Source organism: Rhinolophus sinicus, chromosome 3 (assembly GCF_057876585.1).
Source record: "Rhinolophus sinicus isolate RSI-liver-muscle chromosome 3, RSI-T2T, whole genome shotgun sequence".
Lineage (NCBI taxonomy): Eukaryota > Metazoa > Chordata > Mammalia > Chiroptera > Rhinolophidae > Rhinolophus > Rhinolophus sinicus.
In genome coordinates this window covers 188880480-188901451 of record NC_142503.1, presented here as the reverse complement: position 1 = coordinate 188901451, position 20972 = coordinate 188880480, and the positions used below count along the sequence as shown (strand labels likewise).

The following is a 20972-nucleotide window of genomic DNA, read 5'->3' as shown; positions in this document are numbered from 1 at the left end:
TAGGGAATAGAGTCAATGGAACTAATAAATATATATGATGTCAGAAGGGCAATAGATTGGGGGAGGGGGGTTATCATTTTGTGAGGGGTGAAATGTCTATTATATTGTTCTGCACACCTGAAACTAATAATAAAATAAAATAAAAAAGATAACTTCTTCGACTAAGGCTAGGACTAAATCTAGGGGTGAAGCTTGAATGAGCAGAAATAAAACTGCCTTCTATTTCATCGATACTAGCATGGACACTGAATTTATAGAAGGCATTGAATTATTTTAATGAGCCGGGGTGGTCAGGAAATCGTTTTTCCCCCTTTGACTCAACTGATCTTTAGCTGCATCATGACATTAAACATTATTAGAAAACAAATGAATTTGGACTCTTAAAAAATCAGTGTCGTTTAAAAAAAGATGGAGGAGCTTTCTGGACTGAAATACACTAAAAATACTAATACGTAACAACAAGTGCAATCTTTGATTAGATCCTGGTTTTTACCAAACAATTATAACTTTTCTGTGTGTTTGAGGGGAAAACCCAAAAATTTCCAGCTCCATCTCTTTAGAAAATGACCTGGGACTATGTTTTTGTGATAACTCAAAGAAAGGGAATCATCTTAAAACTCGTTTTATAAGAAGCAGGATTACACTGACTCTGGGAAGTGAACACGCAATGTGAGATATAGATGATCTATTACAGAATTGTACACCTGAAGTCTGTGTAACTTTACTAACAATTGTCACCCCAATAAACTTTAATAAAAAGAAAAAAACAGGATTACAGCTCTGTATATTTTTGTAAAATGTTGGGCACAATACCTTACGGGAGCTTAAATAATATTTTCTTAAGGTCTAACATTTAAAACAGAGAAACTTACAAAGGGAGAGGATGCAGTTCCTGGTTATGAAACATGTTCGTCCGCCTGATGCTTTAATTACAATTTCTTTGGAGTTCATAGTATGTTGTCTTCACTAATCCCCAATCAGAGCTTTGAGTCACTGAAATAAATCTGCAGGATTTGGGCGCACAGAGTTTGTCACTGATTAGTACGCTATCTGACACCCTCTGCCCTATGGCTGCTGGTGCGCCTCCAGCTTTTCCAAGCCAAAAGCAGAGCCCAAGATTAGAGCAACATATATTTAAGGGTGTGTTTCTTGCAGATGCTGGTTGGGACATGAAGACAAACGTAGGCGTGATTAAATGCCGAGAACAAAGCGGCAGCTTCACTGGGGAAAGAAAACCTTTCTGGTAGGAGAAGTTTCAGGTAACTGTCAGTTTCAGCACTGAGTGAGTGTACACAGGGTGTGTGTGGGGTATCTTCACAAAATGACGTGGTTGTTTAGAGAAGAGCACTTGGAAGTGTCTCGGAGGTGGGGGAGATCTCGGAAGATGAGGGTTTCTTCTGGACCTCCAAGAGCAACGAAGGAACCAAAGGGAAACAACCCAAGGCGGATGACAAATTCATCCCGATATTCGTGAATTGAAGTAGATTCTAATCAGATCTGTCCCCCCCCCCCCCCCTTCAGTTTGCCCCACCGGCACTAAGCGGGATTCCCCAAACTGCTTCCTCACTCCCTGAGATTCGCGGTCCGGACAGTCTCCTGCCGCACCCTGGAATCCGTGTTCAACTCTTTCCTGGTTGGGTCGTGCATTGCCAGCCACTCCAAGATCCCCCACGCGGCAAGCAGCACCCCTCCACTCTCACACTGGTCCCGGCTGCGGCGTGGGGAGGGGGTAAAGGAGCCAAGTCGCGGAAAACTTCCTCCCGGGAGATGGCTGGTGCCATTGGGCTTCCCCAGCACTCCTGCGTCGGGCCACACGTCCTTCACTAAAGTGGTGTCGCAACGATTGCAGGTTCTGAGCCGCAGAGACCCTGGCGACCCACAGCCACGCCTCCCCCCAGGACCCGCGCCCTTTCCCACCGAAGGCCCCGGGGACGCAGCGGCTGCCAGCCTGGGACTGCTGGAGGGGCTTGGCCAGTGCAGGGAGACTTTGCGCCACGATGCTTTGTTTTCTTGCCGCAGGAACCCGAGACGATCTCTTTCTACCAGACTTAACCCTCCCGCAGCAATAGCCATGGAAGGGGCGGCGGCACAGAGGGACAGGGAACCGCTAGAAGCGGCATCGTTTTTGGATGTTGTTTCTTTACACAGACTACTTCTTCCCTCCTTCTCGGGGTAAGTGGAATCTAGTCTGTACTAAGGAAGGCGCAGAATTGAAGCTGATGGAAGGGGATTACAGCAGCACAAAGGGTTAACGTGCTAAGTTGTTTTTCTTGGGATGCCGTCTCCCCCTCAGAATCCTGCTCCCAAGCTGTCCACTCCAAATACTACGCAGTTTACGAGTTGGACTCCATTTAGGCTAGTTAGAGGAGGGGGTGCTGGGATTAATTAAATTAATTTTTGGTGGATTCTCCCCTTTCCCCCCACCCCAAACTTACTCGTCTTTGTCTACATTCAGAGAAGGGAGAATGAAAGTGGAGGTGAGAGAAAGCCCCAGAGGTTGTTGTTAGTGGTGGTTGTGGGGGAGAGGCACCTACGGATTAAATAGAGGTGACCCTAAGGGCCAAGGACTAGTGCAATCTTTAACCCCCAGAAGGAGTCCAGACCCCTGATCCTGCTTCCTCACCCCAATAGACCCATCCCAAACCTCCAGCCTCCAAATAATCAGTGGTCCTGCTGAGGCTTTTCTGGGGAAGGTTCTCCAGGTCTCTGTGTAACTTCTAAGAAAAACTGCGCATTGTCTTGTACATGAGGGGACGCTCAATAACCGTTTGTTGATTGGCAGAATGATGCACCCTAAGGCTTTATTTTTTCACCTTTGGAATTTACCTTGGACAGTGAACTAGGTCCCTGATGTACACCCCAGGGCACCAGGTTACTCCAATTCATTTTGCAAAGGAGGGGCTGGAATCTTAGATAATATAGTATTTAGATCTTCATGATCCAAAAGAACCCATGTGACAGCTTCAGGGTCAGATTCATGGGTTCAGGGACCAGACGAGCTCACTTGGGTTTGAATCTGTGTTGTGACCTTGGGTGAGTTACTTCTCTGAGCTTTAAATGGGACCACTTAGAGCTTCCTCAAAGGGAAGATGTAGGGAAGATGAATGGAGAGAAGGATGAAAAGGTGAGGGGGGCATTTGATAAGTGTCAGTCTTACCTCCTCATCTTCAGAGGATTCAGGAGAGGATATCTTTCTCTGTGGATACCTTTCTGACTTAGATGCAGGTAAAGACATAGTATTGCAATGACTGGGCTGGAGCATGCCTGCCCATGAGCAGTTAAGGGGGAGAGGGCAGAGTGAGGCTCTGGAAGCTTTCTCAGGGGCGTAGCAGCAGTACCCTTAGGGTTTTGGAGCAGAATTTACATACATACTGGTGTCTCTGTTGACATGGCTGGAGAATCAGAAATTCCCCTTTTGTCTCATTTCCATGTCTCATCCATCCTCTCAGCCTTCTAGTAGAGGGAAGGAAGGTGTGAAAATGGAGCCCCAGAGAAGGTGGCTCTGAAGCCTCTGGAGGAACCAGAACCTGCCCAAAGGGCTGAGGTCTCAGGGTAGCGCTGGCAGATTGGCACTAGTTTTGCCTGAACAGGGTGTGCGGAGAACTCCGGGCTCTAGCCTGGCAGCCCATGGGGCCAGTGACAAAGCACTTACCAACCCTTTCCACAGATGACAGTGGACCTCTGCGAGTCTTGCCCTTGGACTCAGAAACCTGGATGTGACAGTGGGGGTGGGGGGGTAGATGATGAGAAAGAGGTTGCTGACACAGGGCTCTTCACAAACCTCAAGGTGCCTTCCTGTGGCTTGAGGTTCAGAGAGCAACTCCCAGTGTAGAGGTTTAGTGACACAGCAGGCAGGCTCAGGAAGGAGCTGGGCAGTCACTTTCTCATTCATAAGTAAAGACAATGACAGTCTAACCCTTCTTCATGGCACTAGACAGTAGGTTCCATGAAGGCAAGGTCCATGCCTATCTTGTTCTTTGCCAAGTCACCAGCACCTAGCACAGTGATGACACATAGGAGTTCAAGATCTATCTGAACGGACAGTGAATGGACAGTACCTTAAACTACTTCTTGTCCAACTCTGCTTTATGCAATTCATGCCTTCATTTAGCAAGTATTTCTTGAGCATCTACTATGTGCAAGGCTCTGTTGCTAGGCATCTGAAGTACTTTATAAGCATTTTTCATATTGGTACTTCCAGTGGCCCACTCAAGATCATCTCAAGAACCCACCAGGTCCTTCTGGAGACTGAGGTCCCACCGCAAGCCCTTCCGCAGCTCCAGGCCGGGGCAGTGAGAGTGGGGCTACGGGGGATGCGCCAGGTTTAGCCTCTTTCCGGGAACAGGTCTGGAGGCCCTTGGTACCCGTACCTGCTGGGCCCTCGGACTCCTGGGGCCACCGTTTCCCGGAGACGCCAGGTCTTGGCAACTCTGCTTTCCTGTGGTGCCACCGCGCCTCTCCCCAACCCCCTTCCCGGCCTCTGAACAGCGGCTCCAGCTGGGCTGCAGGTAGTTGGCGAAGGGACTAGGCTGCACCTGGGGAGCGACCTTCCTGGGGTGGGAAGAGAGCGGCGGATACCGATTGGTCCCAGAACAAAAGGCTCATGGCTGGCATCAGCCTCCTCTGAGTGCGCTGGGAACAAGGGTTGGGGCGCAGGCGGGAGAACCAGGAGCGAGTGGGTACTGGAGTGAAAAAATGAAGTGAGAAAAGAATGGGGGGTGCGCCTAGGGTGGGAGCAGTGACAAGAGGTTTGCGGCGGGGCCGCCGTGGCTCCTGTTCGCCTCCTGCAGCGCCTTCCAGGCAGCCAAGCGTGTCTCCGGCTGCAACTCCACTGAGCGCACCGCGGTAGCCTTCACGCCGGTCCGCCCGCCCGCCCGCCCGCCAGCCGGCTGGCTGCGCCAGTAAGTAGCGGCGTGCCTGCCGCCCGGTCCCGGCTCCACCGCGGCTTCCCGTTGTCGGGTCGAGAAGTCCGCAGCCGGCCACTGCCTCAGGCTGGTCGCCAGGTGCCGAGCGCGCCAACCTCGGCTGGGCTCCTCCACCCGCTGCGCTCTCTCCCACAGTGGCGCGGCTTCTGCGGTGCAAAGCGGGGAGGGTCGCCCTCGCTGCGCGCTCCCCGAGTGCCGCGCCACCTCTACATCCAATGGCTTTCAGGGGGTGGAGAGCGGGGGGCGTCGCCCGCGGGCGAGGAGCCACAGACGGGGTGGGGCGTGTTTGCTCTGCGCTGCCGAGCCAGACTGACGTGCCCGCCTGAGCGCGCGCCCGGGCGAGTGTGTGTGAGTGTGTTCGTGCGTGTGTGCGCACACGCCTTCGGGGGCTGGAGTGACACTGCAGTGGGCTTCTCCCTCGCACCCGCCCTCGGCCCTCAGCCTGCTCTGCCCCCAACCTGCGGGCACCGCATTTGGGAAGCAGCTCGGCTCTTTAATTTTCCCAAGACTCGTTCTCCATTCACCCCTCGCCAATCTCACTTTTCCTTTTAACCAGGGGGCTGCTTCCAACCACCCCTCAACCGGTGCAGATACCCAAGCCGTCTCCAGTTTTCTCCTAAGCCAATATTTTCCACTTGTCTCTCTCTGGGGTTCCTCCACGAGCCAGTCCAAGGCTCCCCATCCTTGGAAATTGTTTTGTTGGACTGCTGTACCGAGGCGTGTAAAGCTTGAGGACTTTATTATTATTTTGATTCTTTTCATTTCCTCCCCACCTGGGCAACGGAGCAATGAAATTTCCAATCGAGACTCCAAGAAAACAGGTGAACTGGGATCCTAAAGGTTGGTATTTCCTACTTTCGGCCGCCCTGTCCCCGTATCCATCTCCTGCGTGTGCGCGCTTCCGTGAATGGAAGCACTCTTGCTCCTGGCCCCGTGTGTCCTGTGGCAGGAAAATGCGCCTGGGAACTGCAGCGCGGGTGGGAGGAGGGCGGAGGCAGCGTGGGTTCCAAACCCAGAGAGTGCCTGTCATTATCGTATAATCATTGGTCCCTCAAGGATTGTTTCAAAATGTAAAGATACACGACACAGGCTGTTTGGCTAGAATTGCACCAAGTGTTGGTATTTGCTTTTGACTTTGTGTGCGAGAGTGTGTGTGTGTCCTTTGTTTCTGGTGATCTTTGTCTCTCTGGCAGATGGGTGGGGTGCCTCCCCCTGGATCTAGGGCTGCAGCTGCCTGCCCAGAGTGTTCTCAATGGGAAAGGTTTCCTGGCAGCAAGTGGGGCTCTTATCTGCAGCAACAGTCCCTGGAGGTGGCCCTCTCCTAGGGCATGCGGAATAATGGAGCCCACAGGGCTCAATCTTATTACCAAACCAGGCAGCTAGTTTGGCTCGGAAGGAGTAGAGCGGGGGAGGGGAGAGTAGTTTGTGAGAAGGGTGGGGCTGGGAAGGACGGGGGAGGGGGCACTCAGTGTGCCCACCTGAGCAGTAGTGTCATTTACAAGCTCTTAAGAATATTGGACAGTGTTCTCTCTGCGCAAAAGGGAGCAACTAAGACAGATATGTGTGTGCCTTGCTTGGGCCACGTGTCTGTAATTAACATACAGATGTTAAGGCCCCCTCTGAGATCAGTATGGGAGCAGAGTAAGTTGAAAGCTAGTATCCTGTTTTGACAAGAAATGTTCTTTAGCATTTCTCTTATCTCATCTGAAGGCTGAGTCCAGCGAGAACGCGCCTCTGTGTGCATTGGGTTTGAATTTTTTTGTTTTGATTGGGGGTCTTTTGATTTTTAGCATCAATGGTTGTTACTGTAGATGCTACTTGCATGATGTTTCGTGTGTGTCTGTCTGTGTTTAGTGTTCTTTACAAGTGCATTTTTTTCTTTTCTCTAGACTGGAAAAGAGGAAAACCACTCATTTATTAAGTAAATTGTCTTATGAATCGACTGGCTATTGAAGAGAGAGTGAAGAGATATTGCCTATTTTCAACACTGAGGCTGTTACACCTTAAATACAACCCATATCTTCTCCTTTGTCTCTAGGTCTCTGGATATGTGGAAGTGTGCCTTGGCTACTTTTTTAATCCCTGCAAAACATCTTTATTGAATACCTACTATGTAGTACCAACCACTGTCCCAGGTACTGGAGATCCAGTCAGAATAGCACAGACAAAAGCTCTGCCTTCTTGGAGTTTATAGTGAGGGGGACAGACCTAAATCAATCATTGCACAGAGGAGTGCATACAGGGCTTTGAGAAAGTGTCTGATAGAAAAGATTGACAAGGATCCGGGAGGTGGGTGGTCAGAAAAGGTAGTCAGACACTTGTACTGGGAGCCGTGGAGGATACGTAAGGATTAACTGGCTAATGAGGAGGTGATCTGTTGCAGAAGAGGGTTACAGCAAGTGCAAAGGCTCTGAGGCAGAAGGTGTGTATTTGAGGAATGGAAAGGAAGTTTGCACGGCTGGAGCAGAGAGCAAGGGAGCATGTGTGGGGACCTAAAGGGTCAGACCTCAAAGCCTCATGTTGTTGCAGGTAGGGTGGGATTGTGGGGTGTGGGAGGAGTATCGTTTTTGTCTTACGTCCCTGAAGGGTTTCAAGCTCAGCAGTGACATGATCTGAACTAAGTTTTACAACAAGGGCTGTGTGGCTGTTGTGGATGTGAGGGACGAGATGCCGCGGTGGCATGGCCTAGGAGTGGAGAAGTGGATGCAGCGGGGAGCTCTGGAGGACACAAAATCTACAGGCCTTTAGTAAAGAACTTGTAAAAGTGGAGGAATTGGAAAGACTGGGCCAGCAGCTAGGGCAGGAGCAGTCTTGAGGGGAAAGCTGGTCAGTTCAGTCTAGGACTTGCTGAGAGGGAGGTGTCCCTGTGTCAATCAAGAGGTATGTCAGGTGGTCAGTTGTCTGTTGTCTGATAGAAGAGATATCAAGGCACGCTGATAGGGAAGGCTGTGGGGCTGACTTCGTGAAGCTTGCCTTGGCTTTTATAATATGTTTCTATATGATCGTCACTCTGTGTATTTACGGCACAGTATTAAGCACCAATGAATCCCACATGTTACACTGACACAGGGAAGAAGCATGCAAGTAGCATTTCCAGTCACAACCACTGGGGCTAAAAACGAAAAGACCCTAATAAAAATAACAATATTTAATGAGCAATCATTGCATGCCAGGTGTTTTATGTACATTATTTCATACACTCATTCTCATAATACTTATCTTATGGTATAAGTGTTACTGTCCCCTGGACCCTATTGCCATCAGGTACCATTGAGCTGCTTTTCAGTAAGCTGCTCTGACTTCATGCACAGTTGTTCCTGAAGGACAGGGTGACCATAATCTTTCCTAGCCAGGGAGTGAAGGCAGGAGGAGAGTGGGGAGAGAGGGTGGCATTTCTCACACTCGTGTACAAGCATGTGCCAGGCATTGCATAGTGCTTTACATACATTAAATAAATAAGCTATTAATTAAATATGATTACTTAATTAGAAGACTAATTTATTTAATCTTTGTTTAATCTTAGGAGGAAGATACTGTCCTAATTTTATAATTGAGGGAATTGAGGAACAGAGGGGTTGAATAACTTGCCCGAGGTTACACAGATAGTAGATGGTGGGGTTAGACTAGAATATGGGCCCTTAAACACTCTTCAAGTGTAATTCTTCAGTTACTGAGCACTCTGGCTCTTGCCTTGTGAAGCTCCCAGAGCTCAGGGACTGGAGAAGCTTGTTGGGAGGAGAAAGAGAAGAGAGGAAGAGGAGAAGAGATGGGAAGAGGAGGAAGGTAGAGAGGAAGAGGACGGGGAGGAGGTGGGAGAGGAGTGAGGCAGTGAATCAGCCTTTCCCACAATTCCTCTATGGCTGGATAGCGTCTCTGCTTCTTCCTCTGGTGGGCCAGTCACTGGCCACTGGACAGACTTTGGGTCTGTTCTTTGAAGGTTAGCGTTAACACAGATTGAGTATGTTTAGCAGGGCAAAAGGGATAACGGGGCACCTAGCATTATACCAGAAAGGTCAGGGGACAGTTCCCACTAAATGGACTGTAGGCTTTGGGTATTGACAGACTTGAACTTTCAGGTGGAGGCTTCACAGATTGTGGAAAGGAGCTGTAATTATGATGTTTTGCTTACAGTCCCATTACCTGACAATTTAATAGCGCAAAATGAAGGTGGATTGAGCATAGATTGGTTTTGATTGCACTTGGGTAAATTATGCAAAACACTGTCAAGAGGTTTAGGTGTAAAAATAAGACCCAAAGGTAAAATGATTATTCTCTGGTGAGCTCTGGCCTTCCTCCATATTTGTAAAGCTAAGCCTTTAACAAACAGTTACTGTTTGTTTAGTACCTACACAAAAGTAGATTGGCGTGAAGTCTTGTCTTCCATAACAGAATTTGTATGTGTTCTAAATCACTGGGATATCTTGTTGATGATTTTCTGCTGAAAACTGGGATTGGTTTGCTGCTTTTTATGTATGTTAAGGGCTTTTAAAAACCAATACAATTAGCAAACAGTAGTCTTAATTTGAGGCAAGCAGATCAATATGGCATGAAAAGCTCTGGATTTGGGAGCAAATGAATTAGTTTCTAGAATGAGCTGTAGCAATAATTAGCTGCGTGACTTTGGGCTGCTCACTTAGCCTCTCTGGGCTTCAGTTTCCTCCCATGTGCAAGGGGCCACTGACATGGCCTCTTTGACCCTATCTCTAACTTTCCTTTTTGATCTGACCTTTGGGCCACTTGGCTTCCTTTTGTTCCTCAAATCGAGCCTACTTATTGCTGTCTCAGGGCTTTTGCAGTTGTTCTTTCCATAGGTGATGGTGCATGCTCACATGGCTGACTCCTTTCCATTCTTGGAATCTCAGCTTGAATGTCAGCTCATTAGCGAAGGGTGCCCCTGTCCCATCTGAAGACCTCTCCTCTCCTTCCCCAGCCCTGTCACTTTCTAGCACTTGTCATGATCCGAAACCATCTTACATACTCATGTGTCACACTCAATGGCAACCTTCCTTGTTAGCATGTGAACTCCATGAGCAGGAACTTTCCCTGCCGTGTTCACTGTCATAACCCCAGTGCCCAGGAAAGCGCCTGGCACAGAGTAGTCACTCAATAACCTTTTGCTGAATCAATGGATGCATGTGGGATGGATTGGAGAGGATCTCTAAGACTTCATGCGTGAAGGAAATTCCAGGCCTCTTCTTCTAAGCTGCAATGGCAACGTACAAGTAGGAAGGGAAGAATATCTCTAAGTAATGGGGTATCAGAAAGGACACCAATATTCCCACTTCCTTGTAGGCTCCCTGCTCTCTAAAGCCTCACGCAGACTGTTTTTCTTCTGTTCTCCTGTTCGCCAGGTATGAAAAGGCTGATGGGGAGTAAGGCGGGGGCGGATGGGTGAGCTAACAAAGATATGGGTGGTGTCCAATCAATAATTTGGTTCATATTGGCCATTGGTGTGTAGCTCTTTTTAGATACTTAAATCTACTTAAGAAAGAAGCAAAATTCCGAACTGGAGCTGGATTTTTTTTTTTTTTAAACTTCATTTTTAGTGCATGCTTTAATGCAAAATTCAGAGTGGCCTATGTTGTATATGGGTAGCATCTTTCAGTTTACAGAATGCTTTTGACAAATTATATCACTTCTTCTTCAAACAGCCCTATTTTTGTCAGTATTGGAGTTTTAGATTTACTGATGGGAGTAGAAAGGGTAAGTTACTTTTTTGCGGGCCCAAGGCTGCAAACAGGCAGAACGGGGGCCAATTCAGGCCTTTCGATGCTTACATCCAGGGCAATTTCTTTTAAGCTTTCCTCCTTTCCACGCTCTTTGTTCCTTCCACACTCTACCATTCCTTATTTTTCAAAAGTGTATTTAGAGGTTTCTCTGAGAGATTTAGAGGCAAAACGCTCTTGGTTGATTAGTGAGTCCTTAGTTGATGGCTGTTTTCTGCAGGTTGTACTTGCACTGGCCACACTTCATCCCAGGAATTCAGTTGACTTTTGGATCCCACCTCTCTCCTGGCTAAACAGAGATTTCAGTCTCTTGTGAATGTGAGTCATGCTGAGCTTGCAAGGTTGCTTGACCACTATCTTTACTAATGTGTTTCCAAACTCATTGGTACAGCTTAGATTTTCTGGAAAGAAAATAATCTATTTTGATTTAATATCCAACTTTCAGAAGATCCGCTTTCCAAATGGGATTAATAATGTGCCCACATCACCACAATTATCCTAGAAAGTGAAGAGGAAAGACGTTCCAAAGATGGTCTGAGCCAAGATTTGGTTCAGGCTTCTTTTCCAGCAGTGTCGAAGGGCGCTTCAGCATCCTTTTGCCAATCTCAACGATTGCTAGATAGAATTAAGACTGGGCAGGAAGACTTGGTTATTCCATCCTGTGTCCACAATATCTGTGCTTTGGCTCTGTATTGGTCAGCTCAGACTTTTATAACAAAATACCGTAGACTGGGGGGTCTTAAACAATAGAAATTTCTTTTCTCACAGTTCTGGGGACTGGAAGTTCAAGATCAAGGGCTTGTAGGGTTGATGTCTGGTGAGGACTCGCTTCTTAGGTTACAGATGGCTGCCTCCCTCCCTCTTCTTAAAGGGCACCAGCCCTATTAATTAGATCTCCACCCTCATGAGCTCTTTTAGCCTTATTTACAACTGAAAAGCCCTATTTTTGACATGGTCAAATTGGGGTTTAAGGTTTCAATATATGAGTTTGGGGGGAACATAATCCAGTCCATAGCAATCTCTTTATGAGCATCATCTGAAATCAGATGCATTTAAAAAATACAATCCACGTGTTGTTCCGCATTGGGAAACTTCAACCACAACTGAGGTGTGGTGCAAAGTGTATCTAATATAGGCATAGAGCTAGGGGCCCACTGTTGGCAAGAAAAATGTTTTGTTTGTTTGTTTTTTGTTTAAGGACTTTATTGGGGAAGGGGAACACGACTTTATTGGGGAACAGTGTGTACTTCCAGGACTTTTTTCAAAGTCAAGTTGTTGTCCATTTAGTCTTAGTTGTGGAGGGTGCCATTCAGCTTCAAGTTGTTGTCCTTTCAAGTCTTTAGTTGTGGAGGGCGCAGCTCAGCTCCAGTTGCCGTTGCTAGTTGCAGGGGGCACTGCCCACCATCCCATGTGGGACTCGAGGAATCGAACTGGCAACCTTGTGGTTGAGAGCCCACTGGCCCATGTGGGAATCAAACCGGCAGCCTTTGGAGTTAGGAGCACGGAGCTCCAACTGCCTGAGCCACCGGGTCGGCCCAGAAAAGTGTTTTTTTTTTTTTTAAGATAGTGGATTCTTTTTTACGTTTAGTCTGTAGGGGATTAGAGAGACAGAGTGTTTGATGATGAAACAGAATGAAACCATTTTATTGATAGCCAATGAGGCAGTTTTAGTTTGGATAGCTCCCTTGGCTGAAGCAGTCAGGTGCATAAAAGTGACCATCTTTTGCTGTCCTCAGATTCTTTTCGAAAGGACACTTATTGGATGATCCAGACAGGGTTAGAGTTGGTGAGGGGCTCAGCTTTGCATGACTTGGTTTTGGAATCTACCTAAATGTGGCATCAGCACCGTGTTGGTTACCCCCACCTGGCAGGTTACTTGTGGAGGAAAGAGGAAAAATGTTCAAAGTCCACCTGCTCAGTATTCATTCTACCCAGTGCTCATTGAGATTGGCAAAAGGATGCTGATGTTCCCCAGATGCTGCTAGAAAAGAAGCCTGAGCCAAATCTTGGCTCACGCCATCTTTGGAGCATCTTTTTTCTTTATAGAGGTAAAAAACACCATGCACTTTTGGGCTCTGGTCCTAGTGGTACTCACTAGTACTCAGCGGGAACTTTACTGTTTATCTGTGTCACGCTCAGTATTGTTACCCAGAATGGAGAAACAAAAACTTCATATTTACTTTCTAGAACATTTAATTGTGGTTTGTAGACACAGTTTGAGATTTTTTTCTCCCTCACAAGTATCTGAAACTGAGTACTATGAATTGAAAATGAAAACTGACTTTCTAATTCTTTTAAGTTTGAGGTGGTGGGGGTTAGGGCCTGAACCACTGGCAAGGGAAGGAGTGGTGACAAGGGAATTTTATCCCTCTTCCTTCTCCATTCCCAGAGCCAGGGAGATGGGGAGGCGTGGGCATAAAAGTTTGTATGGAGGAGTAGGTGGGTAGGATTTCAGGAGATTCCATTTTCTATACTACCAATCACTTTGGTTCTATTACTTATCCTTTCCATGGAGGAAATGTTGAAGCAGAGTGGAGGGGTGGGAAAACATGGGGTCTGGAGAGTTAACCACTGCCGTACATAAGTCACGTGATCACAGGGAACTTTACCTCCCTTATTCCTACCCCCCTTTTTTTCCTCCTTCCCTCCCTCCCTCCCTGACTCCCTTCTTCCTTCATTCCTTCCTTTCTTCCTCCCCTCCCCATTTCTTCAGAGCTCTGATCTCATTTTCTATCTCTTGGAACTGAGTATTATGAATTAAAAGTGAAACCTGACTTTCTAGTCCTAATTTTTTTTATTCAACTACCCAATGCAGACTGGTAATCGTGCTTGCAGTTAAAAAAGAGATGCTTGAAGAGACAACGGAGATTTGTTCAAGTGCTGAAGAATCTGGAAGCCACAGTGACCTGTGCAGAATGGCCTAAAATGCCAATATTTGTAATTCTGGCATATAAGCTAGTAACAATTTTACTACCAGAAAAATGAGTTTCTTATGTGCAAGCAGGCCTGTGGGTCTCCCAAATAATAACACATCAAATATTTTAGCAGCATAAAGATAAATGGTATAACTTACCAAATCGAATGTGATATGAACCTGACAGTCGGAACAGAGATGCTGAGTATTAGGTATGATATTTGAACATCCTGAACATCCACTCACTTTTATTATGTGAGACAAGAAAACAGGCCGAATGTTTAAGAAAAATCAATGGAAGGAAACGCTTAGAGATGAAAAGAGTCTATCCATTGACTTATTGTTTTTTCTCTGCAAATTTGAGACAACCTATTGTTACCCATTTTAACCATAAACCAGCCTGAGTCAGCGCCGGGATTTACTGGTTGAGAATGTTGCATTAGGCCAAAGGCATTCATTTTTCATAGTGGAATTTGAGGCCATATGGGAAGTAGATATGATAGGTCTCGTCCAGCATACACATCCTTAAAATAACCTCATAGGAGTAAATGCATGTCATGTTAATTTAACCAAGCCTCTGGGCAAGATGCCATCTAGCACAGGAGCTTAGAGTGGGAGGGTCCGGGTTCTAGTGCTGGCTCTGCCTCTCTCATGCAAAAGGAAGGAGCTGAGATACTGATCCCAGAGGTCCTTCCATGCCCTGAGAGTCTGAGATTGCCGGGGTCCCAGTTTGAACTACCTCACTTTCTAGCGGCTGATTTGGGCAGCTGCCTTCATTTCTCTGTGACTTGGTCTCTCATGTGGAAGGTGAAGCTGAGTCTGCACTTCCTTGGTTTGTTATGTGGATTAAATGAGGTGATATACACAAGGCTCTCAGGAGCGTTCTGAAGTATCTCAAGGGGTCGGTGAGTAGTACCTGCATTATGCTGTTATCATGGTTGCGGGGGCCCCTGTTCTGTGAAACCAGGGAAGGTCTCCAGCTCCAGCCTCTTAAGAAGCACCTGGTTTACTCTCCAGATCATCTGGGAGGGTGGCCTAGAGCAGAGCACCCCCTTTCTGGGACTCTCTTAGCATCCCAGTATTTTTATCCCCAGTTAAAAAAACCCAGGCTATTCTGGTCAACCCAGAGGAAAAACGTGGATTGGAATCACAGTCCTTGACTCTCAGTTATTGTTCTACCAGTTTTATTATCTGTGTGAACTTGGGCAAGTCACTTAATCTTTCTGACCCTTAGTGTCCTCCTGGGTAAAATAAAGATGACACTAACACCTACTTCACCGTTGCTGAGATGACCAAATGAGATGATAAATGTGAACACGCTTCATATACTGTTGAGTTCTAGATCGGCATTTCCCAAAGTGTGTTTCATGGGACGCAGACTAGTCTCATCAGATGCTCTGTGGAAAAAAAAAAAAGTGGTTTCATGGTCAGGTCACCTTGCAGAATGATGCATGCTCATTGCTTCCTGGAGAGTCTTCATGCACAGTAGCTGGTTATTAGTTAGGTATTGCCATGTAACAAATAACCCCAACATTCGGTGGCTTAAACCAATGATAAATGTTCATTATCTCATAGTTTCTGTGGATCAGGAATTCGAAACAGCTTAGTTGGGTGGTCTGGGTAGGAGTCCCTTGGTGGTTGTGATCAGATGTTAGCAGGGGTTGCTGTCATCTGATGTCTTGACTGGGGCATCTGCTTCTGACATGGCTCATTCATGTGACTTGCAAGTTGCTGCTGGTTGTTGGGGAGAGGACTCATTTCCTGCCAATGTGGCCCTTTGTGTCCTTATAGGCTGCCTGAGTGTCCTTACAAAATGGTGTCTGTGTTCCCCCAGAACAAGCCATTTAAGAGAGAACAAGGTGGAATTGATAATACCTTGTATGACCTAGCCACGGAAATCACATATCATTACTACCATCATGGTCTTACCCCCCAGTTTTATGAGATACAATTGACATAAACATTGTTTTAGTTTTAAGTGTGTGACTAATGATTTAATATTTGCAGCTACTGTGAGATGATCACCCCAACAAGTCTAGTTAACATCCATCACCTCACGTAATTACACTTTTTTTTCTCGTGATGAGAACTTTTAAGATCTACTCTCTTACAACTTTCAGATATACAATACAGTATTATCAACTATAGTCACCATGCTATACATTACATCCCCAGAACTTATTTATCTTATAACTGCAAGTTTGTAGTTTTTGACCCCCTTCACCCATTTTACCCACTCCCCACCCCCTGCTTCTGACAACCACCAATCTGTTCTGTTTTGATGAGATTGCTTGTGTTAGATTCCACATGTAAGTGAGATCATACAGGATTAGCCTTTCTCCGTCTGACTTATTTCACTTAGCGTACTGCCCTCACGGTCCATCTGTGTTGTTGCCAATGGATTTACCACCACATTCTTTTCATTAGATGAAAGTTAGTAAGTTTAGTTCATACTTGGGGATGGGGTCGGGGGTGGGGGAGAGTAAGCTCACTCTGGAAGGGAGGAATGTCACAGAATTTGAGGACAATTTAAATTCACCATAAACATTTCCCCCATTACTTATTGAATGAGTACTAAGTGCCAGGCACTGTGCTAAGTGCTCTATAGTCAATGTCTCATATAATCTTCTTTGTAACCAAAGAAACAGGTGAGATCATTATCTCTTCTTACTGAACCAAGAGGTTGAGGCTTACAGAGCTTCAGCAACTTTCCCAAAGTTACCCTGTAGCTCTGTGACTCGAACCTGCGTGTCTGTTAACGCTGGAGTCCTCTCCTCTAGTTTGTACACTTCCCCTGATAATCCTGCAGCACAGAAACCTGCTGATTTTGTTTAACTCTGCGTTCCCCCTTTACCCACAGAACCATGGTTCACTAAATGCCATTGACTCCTCCTATTACCCGCTGCTGGAAATGGTATTTTAGAAAGACAGCAACTATGAAGAACATGAATATACAGTCTTATAACAGATCCCAGCATACCTACCAATCCAAGCAGATTATTCAAATACAGAAAACATCTAATGAACCTGTCTTGTGTGGGCACCATGGTATGTGTAGGTTTGTAAAGCATTTACCAAAAAATGACGACACAATATACCCTATTTCTTTTCACTGTGAAATGAGAGGTTGAGTATGACACCTCGTGGACCCACTTCTTTTACAGAGTCCCATTCTTTGACAGCCCCCTTCCTTTACAGATTCAGTGACTGAAAACCCAACCTCCTTGGATAAAGCCAGAGGAATAGGACATCCTTCAGGCTGAGCAGCAGACATGTCAGGGAATGGGGTGTCTGGTGTGTGTCTGCTGTGTGTCGGCAGCAGACCTCCTCTCTGAATGGTGTGACTGTAGCACAAGTCAGAATGTAGCCAAGATGGCAGGGACGCTGTGCCTGGGGGTGACGGCACACACACAGGCAAAGCCACTGGTAGAGGACTGTTAGCACTCCCTGTCATATTTCCAGTAAACATTGACTACCTTGTGGCTTTTTCTGCACATTCTGGAAGAGAAAACGATTTCCAGGAAGCAGGATGCATTTGATATCTTAGAGGTTCCCATGTTTCTAAACGTTGCATATCTGGCTTATTTCTGAGGTGATTTTATATTCTGAGGAAAGTTTTGGAGCTTTTCTGTCCTGGGTGGAGGAGAATGAAGACATGGGCTTTGTTGACTATGTCACTTTGCCTGCACAAAATGGCAAAGAGAGGCCCCAGGACTGGGGGAGAGTGGGTTGAATGAGGCTGCCTGTGGTCTTCGTTACATTCTGGGGCCAACTCTCATGGCATCTGTAGCCATAGTAACCATGGGCTGAAAAATTCTCAGGCTGTAGATATGCCATTGTACCCTCCTCTGGTTCTGTTGTTTTTCCCTCTATTCCTTCACACAGAAACTGTCACCACTCCCTGATCCCATCCCCACCTCTTCCCCCCACACAGTGGCCGACTTTCACGGTGGTTTCTATGCTGGTAATTTAACTTCTGACTGACTCTTCATTTCCTGAGGCCCCGCTTTCGGTTCCTGGATCCACAACTGGTTTATTATGACCCAGGCTAAGCCACACGCACATAATTTCCTCAGCGTTTCAAGCTTTATTATGAAAAATTGGTCATAAGTCACGCAGTGTACACACTCTAGACTTAATTGTACCTGTGAATAATGATGGTGGCTCATGACACTCATTGTCTTGAATAACAATCTTCCTACACTTAGAGTCTGGTTTAGATGTTGACAGTTTTTGGATGTGTTACAAAAGAACAGAGAAAGCCAGTGAGGCGCAGTAAGGGAGCACTGGTCTCTGGCCAGGAGACCTGGAGTTTGGTGGCATGGTGGCATGAGGGTGGGAGGTAGGTGGTGGCCAGGTTGGTACTGTACACATTATGAAGGAGATTTTTTTTTTTTTTTTTTTTTAAGAATAGTGGTAAGACACTGAATGGTTTGAAATAGGAAAACGACACAATCAGATATGCATTTTAAAGAATATTTAAACCACTCACACAGTGAATGATTGATTCAGCAAATGTTTATGGAGGACACGGAGTCTGTGCCATGTATGCTGCTGGTAGTGGGACTTACCTGGGGGACGCTGTGTCTTCCTGTAAGGATCACAGGAATTTTAAAAAAACATTTAGGCAGGAAAAGAGCTTTTGTTGACATCTTTGGTTTATGACAACCAAATCCAAATTTCTGGTTACAAATGGGATGTGTGTCTTAAAGCAATGGCCACTGCATTTTCAATTTCTGTTCATTAAAATTACCTTTCTCCTGGCTTTGTGACATGGCCCTTGCTTGATTCCGTGATAATTTACATATCTGGAATCAGCAAATCAATTAACCAAATACTATGGCATGCCCACATTTTATTGTACTTCAGATGCCTTTTGGAAGCATTCCACTATCAGCCCAGCATAATGGGCCTAATAAAAATTGCAGCATCCCCTCCATACCCACTGTCGCTTTGTTCCTGGAGTGTCAGGAGACATTGTGACATTTGGGTATTTCTCTTTGGCTATACTGGGACCCCCTGCTAGTTGCATCCTTGTGGCCTCAGCTCAGAAGTCGTTCCCAAAGCCTGAATTAATGAGAGTCTATGATGTGCTGATCCCTTTCTCAGGCAGGGTGAGAACACAGCTTCTATAGCGGCATGAATGCCTGCTCCTCAGGCAATAATCTCTGCATTCAGACTCAGTTCTAAAGACTGGCAGAGCCCGCAGCCACAGGGGGTGGGATTAAAGGAGCCTTGTAAGTCTCTGTTCATAACTGACCTACATCACTCTTTCCCATGACTACCAGATTGCCTAAAATCTACTAGTACCTCTACACATCGACCTTTCATTCATGCATGTGGTTATTCCATACACATTTATTGAGTGAGTGCCCACAGAAACGGGGCTAGGCACGAGACTTATGAAAAAGACCTGAGGCTTGCTACCCAGAAAAGTCATGGTCTAGCCACCAAGACAGGTGCATAAACAAGTATTATGACATACCATCATCAGTGAATGTACTGATAGCAATATGGACCAAAACATCTCCAGAATGCCTCTAGCTAAAATGCAAATATATTTCCTCTGGATGACATATGAACTCTCCATTACTCATTGGTATAGCCAAGCGAGTCAAGAGGGAGTGGGACTCAGGACCGAAATGTAGTGATGGGTTGGTGTAAAAGTGGGGAAAGGAACAGTCAAGAGCATGGAAGAGAGGCTTTGGGGAGGTGCCATGTAGGGAGCAGATGGAAGACCCTGGCTACCGATAGGGTCGTGTGATGAGGGCTGAGGGGATGGAGGTGCCACAAGAGCAAGCAGAGGGCAGAAGCTTGGTGACAGAGGGGATACTTTCACTTGTGTGAATGTCCAGTTCACATTAAACTCACTTCAGAAATTGGAAAGGACTTTGAGACATCCAAACCTTCTGAGGCTTCTCAGAGGATAACACTGTAGTCTAGAGAGGTTAAGTGACTTGCCCTTGCCCAGACAGCGGAGGGGACAGAGCCCTCCCTTCGAACCCTTCGGGGCTAACCTCCATTACTCAACATTGCCTCTCATGGTAATGACAGCGGGTTCTGGGCCTGTTTTTCTCTCCCGCTTTCCTTTGGGAAGAATTAACAAAGAGCTATAGCTCTACTGGAGCCTAGAGCATATTGGTTCTGAGATTTTAAACTAAATCCTCCATAAGCCTGTAACAAGTATGGATGTGAGAATATATTCAGCCTCTTGGAGAAGACATCCATCCATTTACTCAGTGCATATTAACTGAGTGTCTTCTTTGTTCCCAGAGGCATAGCAATGAACAACACAGAGGCCCTGCCCCATTTCCACCTCCCCATAACTTACCACCTGGCCAGAACTCAGTCTCTCATACAGACACTCAAGTTAACTTCCTCTGCACTTGGGAAATCTCTTTCAAGCACAAATAAAGGGGTTTAAACAATGTCATAATAAGGATGAAAACAAGGCCATTCTGATGTTACATCACTCTGAAAAAATGTTTAGTTTGATAATTTAGTAGGAAATGAGTGTTGATCCTGCTGAAGTCATCACCTTTCTGTTAGAAAAGTCAGCAATTACAAAGAAAGCCTCAAAACTGCCTCGTTTATAGTGAAATTTTATTAAGAACCATTGTTAATTTTGACTGTGTGGCCTGTGTGTGTATCACTGGGATGTGTCCCCTGTGATGATGACGTGTAAATTAATCTCCAAGGAATTGCAAGAGGCCGAAATGTTAGGTACTTAAATTCTCTCTCCCTAGCAGATGGGAACTTTCTGCTACATGTGATTCCCAAAGTGTCTAAATTTACATGTCTTCTGAATAGGGGACATTGGGGCTTCTGGTGGTTGTGAGCCTGGCAGTCTCTTTGCCGCATCTGGGAAGCTGGGACAGACTGAGGTCAACAGTGATTCCAGGAGGCCAGCCTGGGTCATGGGGGGCTTAAGGAGGCAGCAGCTGGTTGGACTGGCTGAAGTGTCCACTGTGAAGCCAGGAAGCTGTGAGCGTCTTGCCTGGAGTTTGAGGCATAGTTGGGGTGAGGACCCACCTTCACTGCTAAGATTCTCAGCTGAGTGGCTGGGAGAGACCTGTAGGAGCTTTCCTGCCAGCAGCTACCAGAGGTTTCTGCTCTTTAAGCTGGTCCTAGCTATCAAGGGAACCCTGCCCAGTGGTGCTGGTGGTGCTAACAGTGGTCATGCTGCTGTGGAGATGAAGGGTGTGTGATGAGAAGGTGTGCAAGAGTTCAGGTTTGTTCCCAGTTCTGCCACCCCTGAGCTGTGGATCTTAGGTGCTAACTTCCCTCTCTTTGCCGGCTTCCCCTCCTGAGAACAAGAAATGACCGCAGTACCCTAGGGGTTGTGAGACTTAAATGAGACAACACACACAAAGAACAGAGCAGAGTGCCTGGCACATAAGAGGTGCC

General features: G+C 46.5%; 1 protein-coding gene across 7 annotated transcripts in view; it reads left to right on the top strand.

Moving 5' to 3' along the window:
• Positions 1-1660: 1660 nt before the first annotated feature.
• The window catches only part of KCNK10 (potassium two pore domain channel subfamily K member 10), a 134766-nt gene continuing 115454 nt past the window's right edge, over positions 1661-20972 (top strand). For 4 of the 7 annotated variants that reach the window (XR_012494570.2, XR_012494571.2, XR_002138426.3 and 1 more), the window contains exon 1: positions 5214-5765. Coding sequence is in view for 4 of the 7 variants with exons in the window: in XM_019744456.3 (XP_019600015.2) it covers positions 5714-5765 (52 nt within the window). In the remaining 3 variants the exon portion in view is untranslated. Of the gene's footprint in view, positions 2173-4639; positions 4902-5211; positions 5766-20972 lie in introns of those variants that run through there. The other 3 variants (XM_019744470.3, XM_074327079.2, XM_088797440.1) reach the window with 3 other exon arrangements.